Source organism: Rhinatrema bivittatum, chromosome 2, assembly GCF_901001135.1.
Source record: "Rhinatrema bivittatum chromosome 2, aRhiBiv1.1, whole genome shotgun sequence".
In the NCBI taxonomy this organism is placed as follows: domain Eukaryota; kingdom Metazoa; phylum Chordata; class Amphibia; order Gymnophiona; family Rhinatrematidae; genus Rhinatrema; species Rhinatrema bivittatum.
Window position 1 is genome coordinate 414,220,533 of NC_042616.1, and position 25,449 is coordinate 414,245,981.

Genomic DNA, 25,449 nt, shown 5'->3' on the forward strand with positions numbered 1-25,449 from the left:
AAAGGTTCCTTGCTTCTTCAGTTGCAGAAGAGATTCAAAGTCCTTGTGTATTGATGCTCTCGTACAAGCCTGACCAGAAGACAAGCTGCTGTATGCCTTTCCTCCATGGCCCCTGTTGGGCAGAATAGTTCGCAGGATTGAAGGCCACAGGGGCATGGTGTTCCTGGTGGCACCGGATTGATCCAAAAGACCATGGTATGCGGATCTGCGAAGACTCGTGGTAGAGACTTCCCTTCGTCGTCTGCTGCACTAGAATCTGTTGCAGCAGGGGCCTGTCCTTCACGAAGATCAGACTCTATTTTGTCTTAAGGTATAGAAAGGGCTTGTTTGAAGCGTGGTTATTCTTCTGTGGTGATTGCCACCTTGCTACATGCTCAGAAGTTCCCCTCTTCCTTAACCAATGTGCAGGTTTGGCAAGTGTTTGAGGCTTGGTGTGAGGATCAAAGTGTTCTTCCTCGCTCAGTGAAGATCCCGCTCATTTTGGAATTTTTGCAGGATAGGTTAAATAAGGGGTTGGCCCTTAATTCTTTGAATGTACAGGTTACGGCTCTTGCCTGTTTGAGACCCAGTCAGTGGTGAATCCTTTTAGTCTCATCCTGATGTGGCTTGTTTCTTGAAGGGAGTGAATCATCTTCATTCCCCCTTGCGGTTACTGGTTCCCTTGTGGAGTCTTAACCTGGTGTTGGATTTCTTGGTGGGTCCTATGTTTCGACCACTGCGTAGCCTTTCCTTGTAGCTATTGACCTTGAAAATAGTGTTTCTGGTGGCAATACGTTCTGTGCACTGAATTTCTGAGCTGCAGGCCTTGTCCTGCTGGGAGCCGTTTCTTTGGGTGACTCCAGGAGTGATACAGCTGCGTACTGTGCCCTCTTCCTTGCCTAGGGTGGTCTTGGATTTTCACTTGAATCTGTCCATTTCCTTGCGATCCTTGGATAAGGGAAAAGATCCGGAAGAGTATCGCTTGTTGCATCCTTTGGATGTCAAGAGACATGTTGTGTGATATCTGGAGGTTTCTAAACCTTTCCGAAAGACTGATCACCTGTTTGTCCTTCATGGTGAAATGAAGCAGGGTGAACCAGCTTCATAGGCTACAATAGCTTGCTGGATTAAGGAGGTAGTCACGGCCGCGTATGTGGAGGCTGAAAAGCCGTTACCTATTCGGACTAGGGCTCATGGGCGGAGCTTAGATTGTCTTCTCCCATTGACATTTCTTGAGCTGCGACGTGATCCTCCTTACACACTTTTTCCAAGTATTATTGTCTGGATGTGCAAGCCTGCAGGACACAGCCTTTGCATATACGGTTTTGACTGGACCGCAGACAGCCTCCCACCCTAATCAGGAGTAGCTTGGGTACATCCCACTGATCCCGAGTCCATCTGTCTACACACTAGGAAAGGAGAAATTACTACTTAACCTGATAATTTTGTTTTCCTTAGTGTAGATAGATGGGCAGCTTCCTGCCCTTGGCTGCCGAATGGTTTGGTTTAATGGTCCTCCTGTGGGGCAGTGTGTTCCAGGGGTTTGCCGGTAAGTGTTCATCCAGTCCCCTAGATTGGGGTACATACATTTATTACCTAAGTTCACTGTTTCCTGTTGAGTACAGTAGTGATTCTTTTTAATCAAGATTTGCTAGTCTGTTCACAGTTGCTTTTGAAGAGAATACTGGCGAGCTGATGTCACTGCAGGAGTATATATACTGTGACGTCCGCTTGCTCCGTCTCCATCTGCTGGTAGAGATGCATATCCCACTGGTCCTGAGTCCATCTACACTAAGGAAAACAAAATTATCAGATAAGTAATAATTTCTCCTTTTGAGCCATGAATTGAAATTATTTATATGGCTTAGCCTATCCTTTCCATTTCCATGAACAGGTAACATTTCTTAATCTACTTGCCCAGAATCTGAAAATCTTCTGTGCGGCTTGGATGATGATTCTAGCAAGATTATTAGTTCCAAAATGGAGGAAAAGGTCAACTTCAGAGTCCTTCATTTCTTCATTGATTGCGTCGAGTATCTGGTTAGCATTTCTACCTCATGAGGAACCTGGAAGGCATTTAACTATAGCAGTCCCCTCAAGAAGATTTCCCAAATTAGTTCCTCCTGATGACTGAGTCTCCCAACACAATGAGCTGCTTCTTATGGATTTTGGTTGTGTTATGGAATTTCTGCGCACATTTGGGTTTCTTCTTTCCTTTCTTATCCCACATCAGTCTCCAGTACTAGAGCTTCTTCATTTTCCAATACAGAGAATTAATTTTGTACTTGTGTCACTTAAGAGAGTGGGTATCGCTGCATAATACATCTTATCCTACCAGAACCCACTGTAATCCATTTATTCTTGGGTTTCAGGATGCTCTGTATAAGTGGAGGAGGGCATCTGGGCTGCACTATTGTGAAGAATGGGTGACTTTGGGTCACAGGTCTTATCTTACCTGAGCCAACTGTAAACCCTTTGTTTCTGGGTTTCTGACTCTCCTATGGTAGTGGGGGAAAGATTCCTGAATGCTGTAAAGTGGCTCAGGCTTCATTGGTAGTTGCTAATTCCATTTTTTGTAGCTAATTCAGCTTTAGTGTGAGCTAACTCCATTTTCATTGAGAAGAGTTGTGAACAAAGGGCGCAAGCCTTAAGCTTTCAGATGGTTTGCATCAAGATAAAGGCTCCACAGTTATTACATTGAATAATAGTAATTTTGTTTGTTTGATTTGGTAGAGAACTCCTTTAACCTGATTAAAAAAAAAAATTAGCAAATTATCGTTACCAATTATGTACCCCGGCAAGACTATATTAGAAGAGCAACCTCTGGGGTAGGTGGGCATTTACCAATTGAGATGATCAATGATCAAAATATTCCTTAACATGCACTTATTCCGAGTTTATTAATCCACTGAAAGTTAGGGTTTTTTTTGTTTTGATTTTTTTTTTCTCAACCCCAGAAAAGCAGTCTAGATTGCATCCTTCAGTTAAAATCTTCCCCCTCCTAAAACCACAGTATGCAATTATTCACAACTTCTATACAAGGCTCAAATATATATTAAACAGTAAAAGTTCTCTTAGCGATTCTGGAAGCCTTCTGAATCCAGGATTACTTGCAGACAGAAGACTGTTCTTCTTCTACACACTAGTCTTATGGCCAGGCATTTCAATTAGCCCCACCCCCACTAGATATAAAGCTAGCAGTAAAGGTGGTTGTTTTTTCTCAAACCCAGAAAATTAGTCTTAATTTGCACACTTTTTGGTTTCAGTTAAAATCTGCCCCTCCTAAAACCAAGGAACACAATTATGCAGTTATACACAACTTCTATACTAGGTTCAAATACATACATCTATTTTTATGTAAGTTGCTGTGAACTTCCAGACTGAACCTGTGAGTTATAAGAATTTTTTAAATAAATACATTTATTGGCTCTGCCAGGGTACTTGTGTCCTGGATTGGCCACTGTTGGAAAGGGGATCCTGTGCTTGATGGACCTTGGTCTTGACCCAGCATGGCAAGTCTTACGAAAGCTTCTCCAACGAATATTTGTTTGCATTGGGATTATTTATGTTCAGGTGTGAAGATACATGGATCTGTCCAAGAAGAAGTATATGTCTGATGCTGTGTACCAAACATTTAAGGAATTTTCTCACAATAGGAGAAAAGAGTTGGTGTCTGTGTAGGGCTGGAATTTGTTTTCAGTTTCACAGACCTGTACATAAGAACATGCCATACTGAGTCAGACCAAGGGTCCATCAAGCCCAGCATCCTGTTTCCAACAGTGGCCAATCCAGGCCATAAGAACCTGGCAAGTACCCAAAAACTAAGTCTATTCCATGTTACCGTTGCTAGTATTAGCAATGGCTATTTTCTAAGTCAATTAATAGCAGGTAATGGACTTCTCCAAGAACCAATCCTTTTTTAAACCCAGCTATACTAACTGCACTAACCACATCCTCTGGCAACAAATTCCAGAGTTTAATTGTGCGTTGAGTGAAAAAGAACTTTCTCTGATTAGTTTTAAATGTGCCACATGCTAACTTCATGGAGTGCCCCCTAGTCTTTCTATTATCCGAAAGATTTAAACACCTCTATCATATCCCCCCTCAGCTGTCTCTTCTCAAAGCTGAAAAGTCCTAACCTCTTTAGTCTTTCCTCATAGGGGAGCTGTTCCATTCCCTTTATCATTTTGGTCACCCTTCTCTGTACTTTCTCCATCGCAATTATATCTTTTTTGAGATGCGGTGACCAGAATTGTACACAGTATTCAAGGTGTGGTCTCTCCATGGAGTGATACAGAGGCATTATGACATTTTCCGTTTTATTCACCATTCCCTTTCTAATAATTCCCAACATTCTGTTTGCTTTTTTTGACTGCCGCAGCACACTGAACCGATTTCAATGTGTTATCCACTATGACGCCTAGATCTTTCTTGGGTACTAGCACCTAATATGGAACCTAACATTGTGTAACTATAGCATGGGTTATTTTTCCCTCTATGCATCACCTTGCACTTGTCCACATTAAATTTCATCTGCCATTTTGATGCCCAATTTTCCAGCCTCACAAGGTCTTCCTGCAATTTATCACAATCTGCTTGTGATTTAACTACTCTAAACAATTTTGTATCATCTGCAAATTTGATTACCTCACTTGTCGTATTTCTTTCCAGATCATTTATAAATATATTGAAAAGTAAGGGTCCCAATACAGATCCCTGAGGCACTCCACTGCCCACACCCTTCCACTGAGAAAATTGTCCATTTAATCCTACTCTGTTTCCTGTCTTTTAGCCAGTTTGTAATCCATGAAAGGACATCGCCACCTATCCCATGACTTTTTATTTTTCCTAGAAGCCTCTCATGAGGAACTTTGTCAAATGCCTTCTGAAAATCCAAGTACACTACATCTACCGGTTCACCTTTATCCACATGTTTATTAACTCCTTCAAAAATGTGAAGCAGATTTGTGAGGCAAGACTTGCCTTAGGTAAAGCCATGCTGACTTTGTTCCATTAAACCATGTCTTTCTATATGTTCTGTGATTTTGTTGTTTAGAATACTTTCCACTATTTTTCCTGGCACTGAAGTCAGGCTAACTGGTCTGTAATTTCCCGGATCTCCCCTGGAGCCCTTTTTAAATATTGGGGTTACATTAGCTACCCTCCTGTCTTCAGGTACAATGGATGATTTTAATGATAGATTACAAATTTTTACTAATAGGTCTGAAATGTCATTTTTTAGTTCCTTCAGAACTCTGGGGTGTATACCATCCGGTCCAGGTGATTTACTACTCTTAACACTGGTAGAATGTTTTTATAGAGTTTCCCAGTGAAGACATTTTAAACTGTTTGTTTTTTTTAATTTTTTTGTAGGTGGAGGTTCTCAAATTGTTAGTTTTTTGAGACCAGCAAGATGTTTACCGACCCAGATTTTGACATCGAGGAAGACAAACTGTGAGTAGACTTTCAGTTTAAGGGATATGGCAATGAATTGATACTGTGTAGTTTATGTTGATGTTTCTCAGCATAGCATCTAAAACGTGCACTAATTTGCTGGATCTCGTAATCCCTTCTTTCCCTCTTCCTTTCAGAGGAATTCCCACTGTTCCTGGGACTGTGATACTGAAGAAGGATACCCAGAATTTAATTGGAATTAGTATCGGAGGAGGAGCCCAGTATTGCCCATGTCTTTACATTGTTCAGGTAGGCCTTTGGCTCCCCCTTCCATTCTGAAGTAGTTTGGCTGCAGTGTTAGTCCACTTGAATGCAAAGAAATAAAATGTTAATAAATAAAACAAAATATATATATGTATGTAAGGTAGTATGTTTTTATTGGACTAATTTAATATATTTCTTGACTAACTTCCGAGAGCTAATACTGAAGAAAATAGTATTAGTGCTCAAGAAATGTATTATTAGTCCAAAGGTGGTCTTGTTCTTTCATTTGAATTAGTTGGTGGAGCTGCCGCCTTCCAGGACTAGGATTCCAGAGAGCTTAGACACCTCGATGTCAAGTGCATCCTCCTTCGATGTCTGGAGGCTACCAATGCTTCCATTTATTGGATCACCTCTTGTCCTCTGGAGTGGTCCCCAGAAGGGAAACCAGGCTTCTAAAACCACCATTGCCCGCTGGCTAAAGGAAGCAATTTCTACGGCATACGTTGGTGCTGGGCGTCCACCGTCCGGTATAAAGGCTCATTCTCTCCGAGCTCAAGCAGCCTCCTGGGCAGAAAGCCGAGCGGCCTCTCCGCAGGAGATTTGCAGGGCGGCTACCTGAAAGTCATTACACACATTCGCGTGTCACTATCGTTTGAATCTTCAACCACAGATCGTGGGCTCCTTTGGGGCTCAGGTCATTCAAGCTGGGCTATCAGTGGCCCACCCTACTTAGGGAAGCTTTGGTACATCCCACGGTCTGGACTGATCCTGTTATGTACAGGGAAAAGAAAATTATTCCTTACCTGCTAATTTTCGTTCCTGTAGTACCATGGATCAGTCCAGACGCCCACCCTACGGATTGTTGGGGGTTCTTTGGCATAATCTTTCAGCTCGACTGTGTAATTATTTCAGGATCGGTTTGGGACTGATTAAGAGTTCAGGTTGCAAGTTTTTTGCTTAGACTTGTTTACCGTTGATATTCAATTTGTATTGATCCATCCAAGGTGTTTTTCCTTATTGCTTGGATATTCTTAATACTGAAGGTTTACAGAGGGCGCACCAGTTATGAGGGACCGCCCTCTCAGTTTTTGCTCTTGACTCCATCTGCTGGAAGGGGGACATAACCCACGGTCTGGACTGATCCATGGTACTGCAGGAACGAAAATTAGCAGGTAAGGAATTTTCTTATTCAGCTCAGGAGGTCTTGGCTTTGCATCTGTAGGCGGCGATCTGTGGCAGCCTTGTGCAAAAAGGGTCTGTCTGCACTGGATGCAGAAGGCTCAGGAGACGGAGTCTTTCCCTTCAACCGATTCCAAGCAGGCGGCCTGGTTGGAAGCCAGGGTGACCTATATGGCGGATGCGCTGTTTGATTTGGTTCAGACGTCTGCCAGGAGCATGGTCTCGGCAGTGGCAGCATGGATGCTCCTGTGGTTGCGTAAAGTGGTCAGTGGACATGTGGTCTTAGTTGCACTTGTGCAGTCTTCCTTTTAAAGGAAAACTGTTATTCGGGGAGGACCTGGAACAACTGATGAAGCACTTGGGGTAGTCTCTTGGGAATACGTTGCTGAAAGATAAGGGCAACAAGAAAGCTTCCACATCCTGCTCCTGCTTCCAGGAGATGAGGATATTTCACTCCAGCAAGAATTTTTCGGCTTGATTGCAGAAGCAGGACTCAGGAGGGCAGCAGTCCTTTTGAGGTAAACGGAGATATCCCAGTGGGAGTCTTCAGTCAGGGGGCTGGGGGAAGAAAAGCCTCACAATGCAGTCAGGCTGACCCATTTTTTCTTGGAAGCCATCGAAGGGAGTCTAGCCCTCTTTTACAGAAAATGGACCAAGTTCACATTGGATCACTGGATCCTAGAGGTGATAAGAGACTGCTATGCTTTAGTACTTTCTTGTCCGGTCAGGGTAGCCTTCAGGGTATCCCACTGCACATCCCGCATCAAACGAGAGGCAGTCTGGGATATGTTGCAGGTGTACTAGTACTGCCGAAGGAACTTGGTTGAGGGAGGTACTCGATTTACTTCGTAGTTCCTGAAAAGGCGGGTACCTAGTGGTCCTTTCTGGATCTCCAAAGGGTCAACGCGGCACTTCGGGTTCCGCATTTCTGGATGGAGACATTGCAGTCCACAAAGATGAGTTTCAGGCTTCGTTTGTTTTATTTGCACTTCCCCATACCATCAGAGCATTAGAGGTTTCTGCGATTCATGGTGCTAGGACAGCATTTTCAGTTTCAAGCTCTTCCTTTCAGATTAGCAACAGCCTCACGGACTTTCATGAAGGTGTGATGGTAGTTGTGGCTGTGGCCCTGAGAAAGGGATGTGATTCTAGTTCACCCGTACTTGGAAGACTGGCTCCTTCGGGCGAAGTCGGAAGGGGTGTCATCAGTTGATTCGGTGAGTCATGGAGGTGTTGCAGCCTCTGGTCAGGGTGGCAAACATAGCAAGAGCAGGCTAGTTCCGTCCCAGTCAGAGTACCCGGGGGCACAGTTCGATACACGTGTTGGCAAGGTATTCCTTGACTCTGAGAGGGCAGTGAAGTTGAAGTCTCAGGTGCTTCGACTACTGCAGTTTTCGGTGGCTAGGGTCTGGGATTATTTGCAGGTTCTGGGCTTTATGGCATCTATGCTGGAATTGGTGCCTTGGGTGTTTGTTCATATGCGACCACTCCAGAAGGTGCTTTTGTCCCATTGGATTCTGCTATTGGGGGAGTCTCACTTCCCTTTACCACCTCAGGGGGCATCCAGATCCAGTCTCTCGTGTGGGGGCTGTCTTGCCCCATTTTGAAGAGAGGAGTGAATCTAGAGGTTCCGGTCTCTGTGTTGGTGACCACAGATGGCAGCCTGAAAGGTTGGGGAGCTGTTTGCCAAGGGCAGACTGCTCAAGGTCTATGGTTGGCAGTGGAAGCATCCTGGTCTATCAGTTGTTTGGAAACGAGGACTGTGCTCAAGGTGATGCTTTCCTTCCTTCCACAAGTCCGAGGCAGGACGGTGAGAGTTTTCTCGGGCAATGCAATGACATAGCATATATTAATCGTCTGGACGGGACGATACTAAGTTGCTTAGTAGTTCAGGAGGCCCAGGAACCATTTGTCTGAGTGGAGCAGTATCTGGCTGGGATAGTGGCATTGTATGTGGCCTGAGTGAACAATGTGCGGGCAGATTATCTCAGCAGGCAGCAGTTGGACCCGGGGGAATGGGAATGGTCGGTAGAGGCCTTGGATTGATGGCGTCACGAGGCAGTGCTTCGGCGGCTCAGTTCTTCAGTTGCAGACGAGAGGTCGGGTCCGAGGGGAATGAAGCTCTGGTTTTTCCTTGGCCAATGGAAATCCTGCTTTATGAGTTTCTTCCATATCCCCTCATTGGCCCCGTGTTTGAACGCATAGAGAAACACCCAGGAAGGGTGGTTCTGGTGGCACCAGAGTGGCTGCGTCGCCTGTGGTTTGCAGTTCTGATTCCTCTCACAATAGAGGTCCCATCAGATTAGCTCTTCTGCAGGGGTTACTTTGGCAAGGGCCCATTTTCTCAGATCGGGCGGATCGCCTTTGTCTCACAGCTTGGCTTTTGAGAGGAGATGCTTTCAATTGAAAGGGTACTCAGAGCTGGTTATTGCTACCTTGCCTTAGGTTAGGAGGCCATTCACATCTGTAGCCTATATCCAGGTGTGGAGAGTATTTTGATTCCTGGTGTTTGGAGGAAGGTCTGGAGTCCTTGGGTGTGGACATTCCTCCGATTTTGACCTTTTTGCAACAAACCTTAGCAAACGGGCTGGCCTGTAATTCGCTTTGGATACAGATGTCTTAGAAGTAAGCTACCCCAGATGAGCCATTGGCCTGTCATCCGGACGTTGTACATTTTATGAAGGGGGCGAAACATTTACACCCACTGGTTCCTAGGATGTGTCTGTCATGGATCCTTACCTTGGTGGTTCAGGTTCTGTGTAGACCTCCATTTGAGCGTTTGTGATGGGCATCTTTTGTTAAAAAAAAAAAAAAAATAAATAAAATTTCCAATACACATAAATCACATAGCTATCTATATATCTGTATGCTGCATCAGGAAATCGTTGACAAATATAGTAAGTAGCATCAGTCAGAGAGTCCCCCATTAAACAAAACAGTAATCAACTAGGTTGTTAAAAATCGTGATAAGGATCCCAGATCTCCTGGTATTTAAAATGTTCATTTTTAACAGCAAAACATATATGTTCAATATCTGCTATTTCCTTAACCTGATCCCGCCAATGTCTTAAGTCTGGACTAGATTTCCAAAAGGTAGCTATAGTGAATCTCACAGCCAACAAAAGTTGACCTATTAAAGGGCGATATTTTCTGGGAGCTCAACAATCTTCCAAGTAAAACCCAGTGTGGGTATACTAATAGGAAAACCCAAGATATCAACAATTGTTTTGTGTTACTTGACTTCAAAAGTGGCACACACTTTGACACTGCCACCACATGTGCAAATATGACCCCACATCACCACAGCCTCGCCAACACAGTGCTGCAGCATCTCCATATATTCTCCCATAAAAATGGGGCATTCGGTAGGTTCTAGTCAACAATCAGATCATGAACTCCACATGCTTAACACAAAAGGAGCTATGGTGTGCCATCAGCCACATATCTCAAGTGAATCTTTGAGGTCTTGGCCTTGGGAGTTCGGGCGACTATCTGCAGCAGTCTCATGCAGCGGGCAAGCCTTAGGTAGGTTCAACAATTGCTCAGCACCCAGGACCTCCCGTCTGCAGAGGCAGAGCAGGCTGAAAGGTTGGTAGACGCTATAGCTTATGGGGCGGATGCTCCTCATCCAGGCAAAAGCGATGGTTTCAGCGGTGTCGGCTAGACGACTTCTCTGGCTGCGCAATTGGTCGGTGGACTCTTCTTCCAAGTCACAGTTGGGCACACTTCCTTTTAAGGTTAAGTTGCTTTTCGGTGAGGACCTGGAACAGCTTATTAAATCCTTGGGTGAGAACAAGGTTCATAAGCTACCTGAGGACTGCCCGAAACAATCGAGGTCTTTTTTTTTCCCCACTTGTTCCTGCTTCCAGGGCCAGCGAAGGTATAATAATCGGGCGCGAGGGGCTTTTTCCAGAGGAAATCCCTCCAGATCTCAGTCCTGGTCTCATTCCTTTCGGGGCCGGTGTGCCTTCCGAGATGGTAACCCACAACATTCCACCGCTAAGCCCGCCTCTCAATGAGATCCGGCTGGCCCATTACTCCATTCCAAGCTTAGGTGGTTGTCTCCCCCTGTTTTTGGAGAAATGGGTCAAAATCACATCGGACTGGTGGGTCCTCAAGATAATAGAGAACGGTTACGCTTTAGAGTTTGCTCGAGACCTGCCGGATCTGTACATAGTCTCTCCTTGCCGACACAAGAAGCGGCCTGCCATATGCCAGACTCTCGCCAGACTCCAGGGACTGGGGGCCATAGTCCCAGTCCGGGTGGAAGAACAAGGCACTGGCCAGTATTCCATCTACTTCGTGGTGCCAAAAAAGGACGGTTCCTTCCGCCCCATTTTGGACCTCAAGAGAGTCAACCGGGCCCTCAAGGTGCCCCATTTTCTGATGGAAACCCTGAGGGCGGTAGTAGCGGCTGTTCGCTCTTGAGAGTTTCTGGCCTCTCTTGACCTGACGGAGGCTTACTTACACGTACCAATCCGAAGCGAGCATCAGAAGTATCTCCGCTTCAACATCTTGGGTCAGCATTTTCAGTTCAGGGCTCTGCCCTTCGGTCTAGCCACAGCACCGCGCACATTTACCAAGGTCATGGTGGCGGTGACCGCTCTCCGGTGAGAAGGGGTCCTAGTCCATCCTTACCTGGATGACTGGCTCGTGCGGGCCAAGTCTGAGATCCTATGCAGGTTGGCAGTCGACTGCATCCTTGCTCTTTTCACCTCTCTTGGGTGGATAGTCAATTTTCCCAAGAGCAATCTACAGCCCTCCCAGGTCCTGGAATTTCTGGGGGCGTGCTTCGATACTTGAGTCGGCAAGGTATTCCTTCTGGATGCTTGGGCGTTCAAGTATGAAATCTTCTTTTGCTGCCACTCCCTACAGCCTGGGACTACATCCAAGTTCTGGGGACCATGGCTTACACTATCGATCTGGTCCCCTGGGCGTTTGCGCATATGTGACCGTTACAGAAAGTTTTGCTATCCCGCTGGAAGCCGGTGTCGGAACAGTTTCGGACGACTCTCCGCTCTCCGAATCTACCATCGCCGGCATACAGTGGTGGCTCTCACTGAAGCACCTCCTGAAAGGAATCTCCCTACGGACTCCGCAGTGGATTGTGGTCACGACAGATGCCAGCCTCCGGGTGGGGAGCAGTCTGCCAGTCTCAAGCTACGCAGGGATACTGGTCCCTAGTCCAGTGCCGCTGGTACATCAATCGCCTGGAGGGTTGGGCGGTTCGTCTGGCTCTCGGACAATTCCACCACAGTGGCTTATATCAATCGACAGGGGGGCACCAGGAGTTGCCTGGTGGCCCTGGAAGCTAGCAAGCTCTTCGCCTGGGCGGAGCGCGATCTGGAGCGCCTAGCAGCTTCTCACATAGCTGGCAAGGAGAATGTGCAAGCCGATTTCTTGAGTCGCCAGAGTCTCGATCCAGGCAAGTGGGAGTTGTCTGGGGCGATTGTCAGCAGGTGGGGTCCTCCTCACCTGGACCTGATGGCGACCTTGGGAAATGCCAAAGCTCCCAGGTTCTTCAGCCGCTGCAGGGAGCACTGCTCGGAAGGAGTAGACGCTCTACTCCTTCCTTGGCCCCGCAACATCCTTCTGTACATGTTCCCTCCTTGGCCCCTAGTGGGAAAGGTTCTCAGAAGAATTGAATTCCACAGGGGTCCGGTCATTCTCGTGGCACCCGAGTGGCCCCGCCGACCATGGTTTGCTGATCTGATAAACCTGATGACAGACGGTCCTCTTCGTCTCGGTCATCTTCCACGCCTGCTACTGCAGGGTCCCGTATTTTTTGACCAGGCAGATCGCTTCTGTCTAGCGGCCTGGCTTTTGAACGTCTGAGACTAAGAAAGAAGGGATATAAGGAGGAAGTTATATCCACTTTACTGCGCGCCCGCAAGACTTCTACTTCCCTCGCGTATGTCCGGGTCTGGAAGATTTTCGAAACTGTCTGTGCGGAATCGGGTGTGTCGGTGCATTTGGCCCCGGTATCGCTGGTCCTTTCCTTCCTTCAGAGAGGCCTCTTCAAGGGCCTACCATTCGGTTCGCTTTGGGTTCAGGTGTCCGCTTTCGGCTCCCTCTTAGGCAATCTTGAGGGTTACGCGGTTGTGTCTCATCCCGATGCTGTCCATTTCCTCAGGGGCGCCAAGCATTTGAATCCACCTATCTGTCCCACTTGTCCTTCGTGGAGTCTCAATTTGGTCCTGCGGGCTCTCTGTCAGGCACCCTTCGAACCTCTCCATCGGGCTAACCTTGAGGATCTGATGCTTAAGACGGTTTTTCTAGTTTCTATCTGCTCCGCCAGAAGGGTGTCGGAGATCCAAGTGTTGTCCTGTAGGGAGCCCTTCCTGCGTTTTTTCTGATTCAGGAGTTTCTCTCAAGACTGTACCGTCTTTCTTACCAAAGGTTGTTTCTTCTTTTCATGTCAATCAGTCGGTGGAGCTTCCGCGTTCTCTCCTGAGGATATAGTGAGTACGGTCGGGGGTGATCTTCACCGCCTTGATGTAAAATGCGTTTTACTACGTTATCTTCAGGTTATCAATGATTTCCGAGTCTCAGATCATCTTTTTGTTCTGTGGAGTGGCCCAAATAGGGGCAACAAGGCTTCTAAGGCTACGATTGCTCAGTGGTTGAAGGAGGCGATTTCTTCGGCCTATATCTGTCAAGGCCAAGTGGTCCCAGAGGGCCCAAAGGCTCATTCCTTGCATTCTCAGACTACTTCTTGGGCGGAGAGTCAATCGGTCTCTCCGCAGGAAATATGTAGGGCAGCTACGTGGAAATCCCTGCATACATTTGCTCGGCATTACCGCCTTGATGTAGAGGCACCAGTGTTTGGTTCCTTTGGTAGGCAGGTGCTTCGAGCGGGACTGTCTCTGTCCCACCCTATGTAGGGAAGCTTTGGTACATCCCACGGTCTGGACTGATCCAGGTACATACTGGGAAAGGAAAATTAGTTCTTGCCTGTTAATTTTCGTTCCTGTAGTACCACTGATCAGTCCAGACACCCTTCCCTGTATTTCTTTTCTGCCGTCCTCTCGAAGCTTTATTTCATCTGTGATTATCCTTAAAGGGAAGCATCTGTGTTGATGACTATGGATAATTATGCAAGAGCGTTCATATACAGAGTCCATTCAATGTTTTTCAATTGTTCAGCTTTTCTGAGTTTTCTCGTTACTATATCGAGTTCTCTTGTTACTTGCTTGATCTTTTCATGGTTATCTCTAATCTGCTTTGACAATGGTTATACTGAAGGGCTGTAGAGTAGGCTCTGTCCTGATATAGGATACCCTTTCAGTTTTGGGCTGTCTCCATCTGTTGGACAGGAGGCTCAACCCATGGTCTGGACTGATCCGTGGTACTACAGGAACAAAAATTAACAAGTAAGAACTAATTTTCCTTTGCTTCAGTGGTTTATAATGCAGAACTTACTATGTGTATATATGACAAGCCTTTAGGATTGAAGGTATTCAGTTTTGTTGTTACAGGGGCTCCAATTCTTTGTTTTCTATTCCCCTGGAGGGGGGAAGTTGACTTGAGTTTTGTGAGTCTCACTGTATCTTGGCTTGGGTACAGGTCAATACTGAGAAACTGCAGGTTGCACTCTGCTATGTAGCAGTGCCTGAAAAGTTTTTATTCTCTACTTCCATCTGCTGGTAGGGAGGCAAAACCCACTTGCCTAGACTACCTGTGGTATTCCAGGAATGAAAATTAGCAGGTAAGAACCAATTTTCCTTTCTGGTTAGGATAACAACGGCTTTATTGGCAGCTGACGTGTATTTCAGCAAGATGATACATAGCGCTTTGCTTTACTTCTTTCTACATTCCTATTCCCCTTTTCCTAATCACCTCTGTTGTTTTGCAGGTGTTTGATAATACACCCGCAGCCCATGACTGCACCCTGGCAGCTGGTGATGAGATCACTGGCGTGAATGGAAAGTCTGTCAAAGGGAAAACCAAAGTGGAGGTGGCCAAGATGATCCAGAATGTGAAGGTTAGCAGTGGTGTAGGGCTGTGCAGCTGTTGGGGGTGGGGGAGGGCATGTGTGAACTGTCATATTCCTCGGAAGAGGAAAGTTAGTAGAATGTATTCCTGGCCTTCTGCATTGTGAGCTTCCTCGTTGTCCTGCCAGACCAGTCCAGACAAGTGGGGTAATGTCATGTCTTCCTATATAGATTGGTGTAGTAGGACAGAATGCCTGTAGTTCTCTGCCTCTAATAGATAGGGATAACTGGTCTAGGATAGCAGGAAGAAGATCTTTTGCTCTTGGGTCAGCCTGGTGGTGGGTCTCTCACTCCTTAATACTTATTTATAAAATTTTTGAATCGCTTTCCAGATTTTACATTAAAATCTTCCAAAGTGATGTACAACAATGTACAAATGACAAAAAATAATACAATTAAAACAAAATAAAACACCCCAATTATAAAATAAACTATAAAAACATTTATCCCAATCTAATAACTTTCTACTAAGATTAAAATTAAAAACAATAATTCACTGCTAGGCCCAGCTCAGTCATTAATTTATAACTCAGAAACCATCAGTCAGGTCTTCAACTTAAAGCAAAACTGCATAAGATTAGGTTCTTTCCTGATAGATAAAGGAAGATCATTCCATAACTTTGGTATGGTCATGGAAAATGACCTGTTCTGTAATCTTTCATGACAAAAAATCCTTAATAGAGCTCAAACCATGACAGCCAGGACTTCCTTCTCTTCCTTCCTTGGAAAATCCAGTTCCCATTTAGGCCTGGTATTGGCTATTACGGTAGCTGACAATTGCATAAATAAACAAAAAAGACAAAATGCAGGCAGAAAAAAGAGGCTGGCAGCAGGAACCGAGGAGCATACTCACTCTGTTCATACCCCCCCCCCTCCTACATGACCCCACAGGTCATGATGGTTGACAGATGGTCGACACAAACCATCTACAAATCCCACCTCAACTCCTACAGGAATACTATCCTTAGAACAAAGAAAGAATTCTATGCAAAAAAAATACACAACTTCATTTTCGACTCAAAGGCCCTTTTTTCTTACGTCTCCTCTCTAACCAAACCATCTCCTCTCACGATCCCAGACCACCAAGCGCTCAACAAAGCTAACGAGCTAGCCAACTACTTCAAGACAAAAATCACTAACCTTACCCATTCAATTACATCCAATAGCCCCACCTTAACACACCATCTAACAACAGTGCCGCAACAAAACACAAGCTTGGACTCATTCGAGCTCACTTCTTCACTGGAGATCGAAAATACACTCAAAAAACTAAAACCATCCTCACACCCATCAGACCCATTACCAACAAATCTCCTCATTGCCATACCAAACACCATCTCAAAACCAATAGCAGAAATTATCAACACATCCCTGTCTCAAGGCTCAGTTCCTAACCAGTTAAAATTGGCAATCCTGAAACCGTTACTGAAGAAACCAAATGCTTCTCCATCAGACCCAGCTAACTTCCGACCGATTGCAAACTTACCACTCATCGCCAAACTGATGGAAAAAATTGTCAACAAGCAACTGTCAGAATATCTGGAAGATCATAACATTCTATCCCCAGCTCAATATGGCTTCCGAAAACGACTAAACACCGAATCTCTCTTATTATCGCTCACTGATACCATCCTCGTGAACCTGGAGAAAAAACAATCTTACCTGCTGGTTCTACTTGATCTTTCTGCGGCGTTTGATACGGTAAAACATACTACACTTATAGACCAACTAACTAATATAGGGATCAAAGGCACAGCTCTCAAATGGTTTCACTCCTTCCTAAGCAACAGATTCTACAAAGTAAGGATAAACAACAAAGAATCGCATCCAATCCTTACAGAGCAAGGAGTCCCGCAAGGATCCTCACTTTCTCCCACCCTATTCAATATCTACCTCCTCCCTCTCTGCCACCTACTCTAAACCTCAAGCTTACCCATTACCTCTATGCAGACGACATTCAAATCCTTCTCCCGATTACAGAATCCCTTCAAAAAACCATCACTTACTGGAACGAATGCCTACAGCCCATTAAGGAATTACTCTCAAGCCTCAACCTAGTATTGAATGCCAATAAAACCGAAATGCTCATTGTCTCTCAGGATCCACTCACAATCTCTTCTAGCTTCTCTCTACCAAACGCTAATAACATGTTCTCACCGGACGTCAGAAACCTTGGAGCATGGCTTGACAATCATCTTAACCTAAAAAAGTTCGTAAACAATACCACGAAGGACTGCTTTTACAAACTGCAAGTCCTCAAAAAACTTAAACCCCTCCTTTATTTCTCCGACTTCAGGCTAGTACTTCAATCCATAATATTATCAAAGCTCGACTATTGCAACTCCCTGCTACTAGGTCTACCCAACAACACGATCAAACCATTACAGATGGTACAGAATTCTGCTGCCAGAATTCTAACAAGCACTAACAAAAAAGATCACATCACCCCAATCCTTAGTAATCTACATTGGCTTCCCATTAAACAAAGGATACTCTATAAGGTACTCACAATCATCCACAAAGCGACAAACAAAATAGCTCCCATCACGTTAAGCTTTCAACTCCAACCGCACACATCTTCCAGACCTATCAGAAGCGCTTACAAAGGATCACTGCATGCCCAACAAGTAAAATCATCTCTGAGCAAAAGAGCGCTATCCTTAGCAGGCCCCCACCAGTGGAACATGCTCCCCCCAAATCTAAGACTTGAACCCAATCATCAAGAGTTCAAAAAAAGGCTAAAGACTCTTCTTTTCCAACAAGCCTTCCCAGACTCACAATCCTACCAAGACGGAAAGTCTTCCAAATAAGAAGTATCCCCTAATTATGGTCACCATACCAAGTCCTACCTTCAGGTCTCTGCAACTGGACAACAATCTTTGAGTTCTAAAAATTAATCTTATTTGTATTTTCCTCTGCAACTGGACTACAATTTCTAAGTTCAAAATTCATTTTATCTTATTATTTATATTTGGCATGGTTAATATGTCACTATATCCAAGTTAAATATTTAAATTATACAGTTTATATTACATAATTTTATTTTTTATTAATTACAAGTAAAACTATTCTATATTATTTATTATCATTATGTTAAATTGTCATCCAGTTATAATGTTCCATATGTACCACTGTTCTATGTAAAGCCCCCTTATCTCTGTTGGGCAGTTTATCATTATATGTAAACCGGAGTGATTTATAGTCTCTATAAGAACCTCGGTATATAAAAATTAAAAATAATAATAATAATAATAAATATCAGTTGTGCGGGAACCGTCAGCAGTGTTGCATCACAGGTTCATTTTGCAGAACTTGTGATACATCGGAGGCCCCAGAGGGAATGCAGATGTCACAAGAAAAGCCCACGTTCCCTGTAAGTACCCGGATCAGTCCAGACTCCTGGGTTTATTCATCCGTACTAGCAGATGGAGACAGAGAAAGTAAAACTGATACTGCTTCATATACACTGGTGCCACCTGCAGTTTCTCAGTATTTCTCCGTTTCCAGCAGATGGTGGCTGGTGAAAAAAGCCTGCAGTTTCTTTGTCTGCCCAGTTGTTTTGTTTTGTTTTTTTTCTAATTTTTTATCCTTTTGGGCCTTTCTCCCAGGGGTCGGGGATCCTAGTGAGGGATCCCTACCCTGTTTGGTTGGGGTGGACGGGCTGGGGGGTCGGTGACCCTTTTGTATGCCTGGTCCTGTGTTCGCCGTGGGGTGCAAATCTGGTGGTCCAGATTCCCCTCCTCCCCCCCACGAGGCCACTGCGGTAGCTTTTCCTTGGCTCACTCTCCAGTTTTGGCCTTTCCCTCTCCCTTTCTTACAGGTCTATCCAGTAAAGTGCGGCCGCGTTTACCCCGCTCCTAACCTGCGTTCTACTCACTTCCCGGCCGCATTAGCCCTTCCTGCGATCCACAGCCCCCTTTAACCTACTCCTACCGTGTCCTAAAATCCCCGGGCAACCCCTTCCGCACGCGGCATGTATATTGCATGCAAACGAGCGAATTAGCTATTCCCTACCATCCAGTAACGCGCGCCCCGACTATCGCTATTGTACCCTGCCGTTCCCTGTACATACCCGGATCAGTCCAGACACCTGGGTTGTGACTCCGCACCAGCAGATGGAGACAGAGCAAAACTTGACGGGCTCCCTACATATAGTAAGGTGCCACCCACAGCCCCTCAGTCTTTCTCTGTCTCCAGCAGATGGGGCAGGTCCATCCACAGTCTCGGGGATCCTTGGTTGTTTTTGGCTCGGGGTAGTCAGGGATCTATTTGTATTTAATCCTAAGTAGTTAGGGCAGTGTGTCTTTAAAAAAAAAAAAAAAAGAAAAGAAGAAAGAAGACATAAAGAAGATAGAAGTCTCCCGTCGGGGGAGCCTCCCAGGAGGGTTGGAAGGTCCTGAGAGGACCATCCCCTCCAGGTCGAGGCCGCTGCTGAGGGTCGAGGACCCGGCCTGTGCTGGCAGCAGCGTCGGGGGTGACACCGGGGAGCCCGGTTCACTCACCCCCGCCGGAGCTGAAGACTGCAGGACCTCGGCTAGCGCCTAAGTATAAAAAAAAAAACCATAGCGGTTTCTTTGAGTTTGACCTTGCGGCGCCGGCTCTCTCTCCCTCTTCGCCGTCGTTTCGCCGTTCGGTGCGTTCGCTTCGCGGAAGGGGGGCGCGGGTTGGGGAGCCCGTTCGTCGCTGCGGATGCCGAGAGGGTCAGCGTGCCGCGCGTGCGGCTCTGTGCGCGCGCGTCTCTCCCGGGACGGGGTCTGTTCCAGCTGCGTCACCGGTGGCGAGGGCTCGTCGGGGGTCGCCCGGGGGGGGGGTCGATCGCGGGGTGCCCGTTCGCCGTCGCGTGCCGGAGGCTCGGAGGCCGCGTCCTTGGATCCGTTCCCGCTTAGCGTGGGAACGGAAGCCATTTTGTCCAGTGTGAGGGATGCCATGAGGAGGGCACTCCAAGATGGCGCCCTGCCTCCCTCGCTGTCGCCACAGCCCAGGATTTCGGGGGGAGAGCCCCCGGGACCCCGTGGGTCGGGGAGCCCGAGTGCTGTGGAGGGGTCCTCCGGATCGGAGGGCTCATTTTCAGAAGATTTCTCATTGTTGCTGCAGAAACTCGCAAGGTACAAAAAGTCGCGTCTAAAGGCTGGGAAAGCTTCCGGGGGGAAGGAATCTCTCTCCCGGTCCCGGAAGAGAGCCGTTCGGACCCGGGACGCCCGGGGTGGGCCACGAGAAAAGAGACAGCCGCGTGGCGACCCACAGGAATCGGAGACGGCGTCCACCGCCTCCTCGGACGAGGAAGCGTTGTCGGGAGCCCCTGAAGGCCAGGAGGGACATGAGGACGAAGGGCAGGCCCAGCCGGGAGCCGGCAAGGGGCCGCAGGCGGCTGAGGGTGATGACCCCAAGGTCGTCCGCCTGTTTCGTAGGGAAGAACTTTCTCCCCTTATCCCGGCTATCCTGGATGAGATCGGCGTGGATCCTCCACCTGTGGAGTCCCGGCAAGGGGTCAAGATGGATCCGGTGCTGCTGGGCCTGGCGGGCCCTGCGCTTGCTTTCCCTTGGCACTTCTCGGTCTCAGATATCTTGTTCCGGGAATGGGATACCCCGGACCTGGGGCTGAAGGTGAGTAAGGCTATGGACAAGCTTTATCCCCTTCCAGAGGACGCTCTGGAACTGCTGCGCCTTCCACGGGTGGACGCGGCGGTGTCAGCAGTGACGAAGAGGTCCACCATCCCCGTTACGGGTGCTACGGCCCTCCGGGATATCCAAGATAGGAAGCTGGAGGTGCAGTTGAAGAAGATCTTCGAAGTGTTCGCACTGGGAGTGCGGGCAGCCATGTGTAGTACCTTTGCACTGCGAGCGGGGCTCCGGTGGGCCCAAGTCCTGCAAGTGAACGCCGACCTCTCCTCCGGGGAGGCTACTCAGGCGGATAACTTGGAAGCGGTGATTGCCTACAGCGCTGATGCGATGCACGATTTGCTCAGAACATCGGCCAGAGCGATGGTGTCGGCGGTCTCGGCGCGTCGGCTCCTCTGGCTTCGCAACTGGGCTGCGGATGGGGCGTCCAAGGCCCATCTGGGTTCCTTACCCTTTAAGGGAAAGCTCCTGTTTGGTAAGCAGCTGGACGACCTGATGCAGTTCCTGAGCGAGAATAAGGCTTTTAAGTTACCGGAAGATAGACCCAAGCCTCGGTCGTCCTTCTCGGCAAGAAACAGGTTCCGGTCTAACCGCCGGCAGCGGCCACAGAGGGCGACCGGGTCGAGCCAGTCCTACCGGTCCGGATCGGCTAGATAGTCCTCCTGGTCGCAGTCCTTTCGAGGGAAGAAGTTCAACAGGACCGGTGGACCCTCGTCCGGCTCGGGGTCCAAGTCGGCCCAATGAAACGAGACGGGTCCATTCCTCGTTGCCGCCAACCCTCGTACCTTACGTGGGTGCGAGGCTCACCTTGTTTTACGAGGCATGGACCAGAATCACTTCCGACCAGTGGGTCCTCGCTGTGATAAGAGGCGGTTACGCGTTAGATTTTGTTCGGCTCCCGGTGGACAAGTTCCTCGTCTCACCCTGCAAGGCTCTCGTCAAGCGCGCCGCTGTCCGGACCACCCTTCGGCGTCTAGAGGACCTGGGCGCAATTACGCCCGTGCCGCAGGATCAGCAGGGCACGGGAAGGTACTCCATTTACTTCGTGGTCCCAAAGAAGGATGGAGCTTTTCGGCCCATTCTCGATCTAAAGGGCGTCAACCGGTGCCTGCGGGTGCCGCGGTTCAAGATGGAGACGATCCGCTCGGTGATTGCCGCGGTTCGTTCGGGCGAGTTTCTCGCTTCTCTGGACCTTACGGAGGCGTACCTTCACATCGGGATTCAGCCGGCTTATCACCGGTACCTGAGATTCTGCATCCTGGGCGGCCATTACCAGTTCAGGGCTCTTCCCTTCGGCCTCGCCACGGCTCCACGCACTTTCACCAAGGTGATGGTGGTGGTGGCTGCTCAGCTCCGGAGGGAAGGGCTGCTGGTGCATCCTTACTTGGACGATTGGCTCATCCGAGCCAAATCGGAGGCTGAGTGTCGGCAGGCGATTGCCAGGGTCCTACAACTCTTGCGGTCGCTCGGTTGGGTGGTCAACTTGTCCAAGAGTCATCTGCAGCCTACGCAGCGGTTGGAGTATCTGGGGGCCCTGTTCGACACCGAGAGGGCCATGGTGTCGCTGACTCAGGAGAGAGTGGTCAAGCTCCAGCGACAGGTGCGACATCTCTTGTCCATGCGGTGCCCGCTGGTTTGCGATTACCTGAGGGTCTTGGGTTCCATGGCGTCGACCCTCGCGCTGGTCCCTTGGGCTTTCGCTCACCTGCGACCGTTACAATCAGCGTTACTTTCCCGCTGGAAGCCGGTTTCGGAGGAGTTTCATCTGCCGTTGCCTCTCACGCCCTGTGCCAGGGCCAGTCTGCTCTGGTGGCTCTCCCGAGATCATCTGTCAGGCGGGGTGTCTCTCGTCATGCCCACCTGGACGGTAGTGACGACGGATGCCAGTCTGCTCGGCTGGGGGGCGGTCTGCGGAGGCCGCTCGGTCCAGGGGCAGTGGTCGAGCCAGCAGTCGAGGTGGTCCATCAACCGCTTGGAGACCAGGGCGGTGTCGTTGGCCCTGCAAGCGTTTCTTCCGTGGATACGGGGCCAGGCGGTTCGAGTGCTCTCGGACAACGCAACCACGGTGGCGTATATCAATCATCAAGGGGGCACGAGGAGCCAGCAGGTAGCGGAAGAGGCAAGGCTGCTCATGATCTGGGCGGAACAGCACCTCAGCGGCTTGGCGGCGTCTCACATCGCAGGTGTGGACAACGTGCAGGCGGACTTCCTCAGCCGGCATCGGCTGGATCCAGGCGAGTGGGAGTTACCAGACATGGCGTATCGCCTCATCTGTGCCAGGTGGGGAACGCCACGCCTGGACCTGATGGCCACCGCTCACAACGCAAAGGCCCCACGGTTCTTCAGCCGTCGGAGGGAACGGGGCGCAGAAGGAGTCGATGCTCTAGTACTTCCCTGGCCCACGGACGTGTTGATATATGTGTTTCCCCCGTGGCCTCTGATCGGCAAGGTTCTTCGCCGAATCGAGTTACATCCGGCGGACGTGATCCTGGTGGCGCCGGACTGGCCAAGGCGCCCGTGGTTCGCGGACCTCATTCAGCTGGCGGCGGAGCCTCCGCTTCGGTTTCACGGGGCCGCATCTCTTCTTCGACAAGGACCTGTCTGTTTGGAGGATGCGGATCACTTTTGTCTCGCGGCATGGCTTTTGAAAGGGCGTGCTTAAGGACTAAGGGGTACTCTGAGGCTGTGATTGCTACCTTGTTGAGGGCTCGAAAACAGTCTACGTCCTTAGCCTATATGAGGGTGTGGACGGTTTTTGAGGACTGGTGTAGTACTCATGAGGTGGACCCTGTACGTCCCCCGGTGCCGGGGGTCCTCGCTTTTCTTCAAGAGGGCCTCTCGAAGGGGCTGGCCTGGAGTACCCTGAAGGTACAGATAGCTGCGCTTGGTTGTCTGCGCGGTAAGGTTCGCGGTGTGTCCTTGGCGTGTCATCCGGATGTGGTGCGTTTCCTTCGCGGGGCTAAACATTTACGCCCTCCGGTACGGAATCCTTGTCCGTCTTGGAATTTGAATTGCGTGCTCTCGGCGCTTGGGGGAGCACCGTTTGAGCCTCTTAAGCGGGCGACGCTGAAAGATCTTACCTTGAAGACCGTGTTTCTAGTAGCCATTACGTCTGCTCGTCGGGTCTCGGAGTTGCAGGCCTTGTCCTGTCGGGAACCGTTCTTGCGATTCTCGCAGGGCGGAGTTTCTCTGCGGACTGTGCCGTCCTTTTTGCCTAAGGTGGTGTCCTCGTTTCACTTAAATCAGTCAGTGGACCTTCCAGGTTTTGAGGTCGGGGTTCAGATGGACAAGGGGATGAAAGAGTTAAGGAAGCTCGACGTTCGCAGGATTCTGCTTCGGTATCTGGAGGTTACGAATCCTTTCCGGGTTTCCGACCATCTGTTTGTTCTCTGGTCCGGGCCTCGCCGGGGGTCTGCTGCGTCGCGGGCCACCATTGCGCGTTGGCTCAAGGAGGCTGTTAGCTCCGCATATCTTCTGCGCGGTAAGGTGGCACCTAGGGGGCTTCGTGCTCATTCCACTCAGGCGCAAGCCGCGTCCTGGGCCGAGGTATCTCAGGTGTCCACGCAGGAGATCTGTAGGGCTGCGACGTGGAAGTCCTTGCATACTTTCACTAGGCATTACAGGCTTGATGTCCAGGCGTCTGAGCCGCCGGGGTTTGGAGCGAGTGTCCTCCGAGCGGGACTCTCTGCTTCCCACCCTCGGTAGTTTGCTCTGGTACATCCCAGGTGTCTGGACTGATCCGGGTACGTACAGGGAAAGGAAAATTAGTTCTTACCTGATAATTTTCGTTCCTGTAGTACCACGGATCAGTCCAGGCTCCCGCCCGTCTGTTTGGTACGATGAAGAGAGAGAGAGTCCGCTCGTTTTGGTTATTCGTACTGCAATTGTTCCAGTTCTTGGCATAATGCCGCTTGCCTCTGGTCTGATGTTTTCGGTTTTCAGCCAGGGGGTGTTTGAATTGGTTAAAATTGTTCTAGTTAGTTAGTCGGGCACTGGTTTACTTTGACAGTTCGTTTGACTGAGGGGCTGTGGGTGGCACCTTACTATATGTAGGGAGCCCGTCAAGTTTTGCTCTGTCTCCATCTGCTGGTGCGGAGTCACAACCCAGGTGTCTGGACTGATCCGTGGTACTACAGGAACGAAAATTATCAGGTAAGAACTAATTTTCCTTTTTGCCCCGCGTTTAACCTGCTAACTTACCGCCTACCCCTACCCCTGCGTTAGAGGCGGGGTAAGGGTAGGCGGCAAACTTTCCCCCAGCTCCCGCTCTCCTGCCCTGGCCGCGTCCATGGGTGCCGGTCCCCGGGGCAGCTCCAGTCCTCTCCCCTCCTCCCGAAGCCAAAAAAAAAAAAAACGAAAAAAAAAGTTGCAAGAGAGAGAGGGGAGAGGACGGGCAACCCTACCTTCGGGATTGCCAGTCCTCCCTCCCCTCCTCCCGAGGCAGGCGCGAAAAGCAGCCTTGCTCCGGGAGGAGGGGGGAGGGGACTGGCAGTATAAAGCGACTTACTTTTGCAGCCCCCCATCCGGATATCAGCGAACGCGACCGCGGCTCCCCTCTCCTGCCTCCAGCTGCTCAGGAAGATGGACGTCACGTCTTGAGCAGCCATCAGCAGAAATGGATCGCGGCTCCCCTCCCCTGCCTCCCGGCAAAGATGGACGCCTGCACGGGGGAAAGCGGCCCCTGTGCCCGCAATTGGCCGCTCAAGACGTGACGTCACATGCCGTGACGCCAAACGTCGTGACGTCACGTCTTGAGCGGCCAATTGCGGGCACAGGGGCCGCTTTCCCCCGTGCAGGCGTCCATCTTCGCCGGGAGGCAGGGGAGCCACGATCCGTTTCTGCTGATGGCCGTCTCCTCCGGAGGGCTGCAAAAAAGGTAAGCAGCTTGGTCGCTTCACACTGCCAATCCTCTCTCCCCTCCTCCCGGAGCAAGGCTGCTTTTCGCGCCTTGCCTCGGGAGGAGGGGAGAGGGACTGGCCATCCCGAGCTTAGGATTGCCAGTCCTCTCTCCCCTCTCTCT

The 25,449-nt window shown here is 49.1% G+C and overlaps 1 protein-coding gene across 3 annotated transcripts in view; it reads left to right on the top strand.

The window, feature by feature from the left end:
- The window catches only part of PICK1 (protein interacting with PRKCA 1), a 135,176-nt gene that overhangs the window by 9,868 nt on the left and 99,859 nt on the right, over positions 1-25,449 (top strand). For all 3 annotated transcript variants that reach the window (XM_029590150.1, XM_029590151.1, XM_029590152.1), the window contains exons 2-4: positions 5,353-5,433; positions 5,571-5,682; positions 14,672-14,800. In XM_029590150.1, the coding sequence (XP_029446010.1) occupies positions 5,393-5,433; positions 5,571-5,682; positions 14,672-14,800 (282 nt within the window). In that variant the 5' untranslated portion in view covers positions 5,353-5,392. The remainder of the gene's footprint in view (positions 1-5,352; positions 5,434-5,570; positions 5,683-14,671; positions 14,801-25,449) is intronic.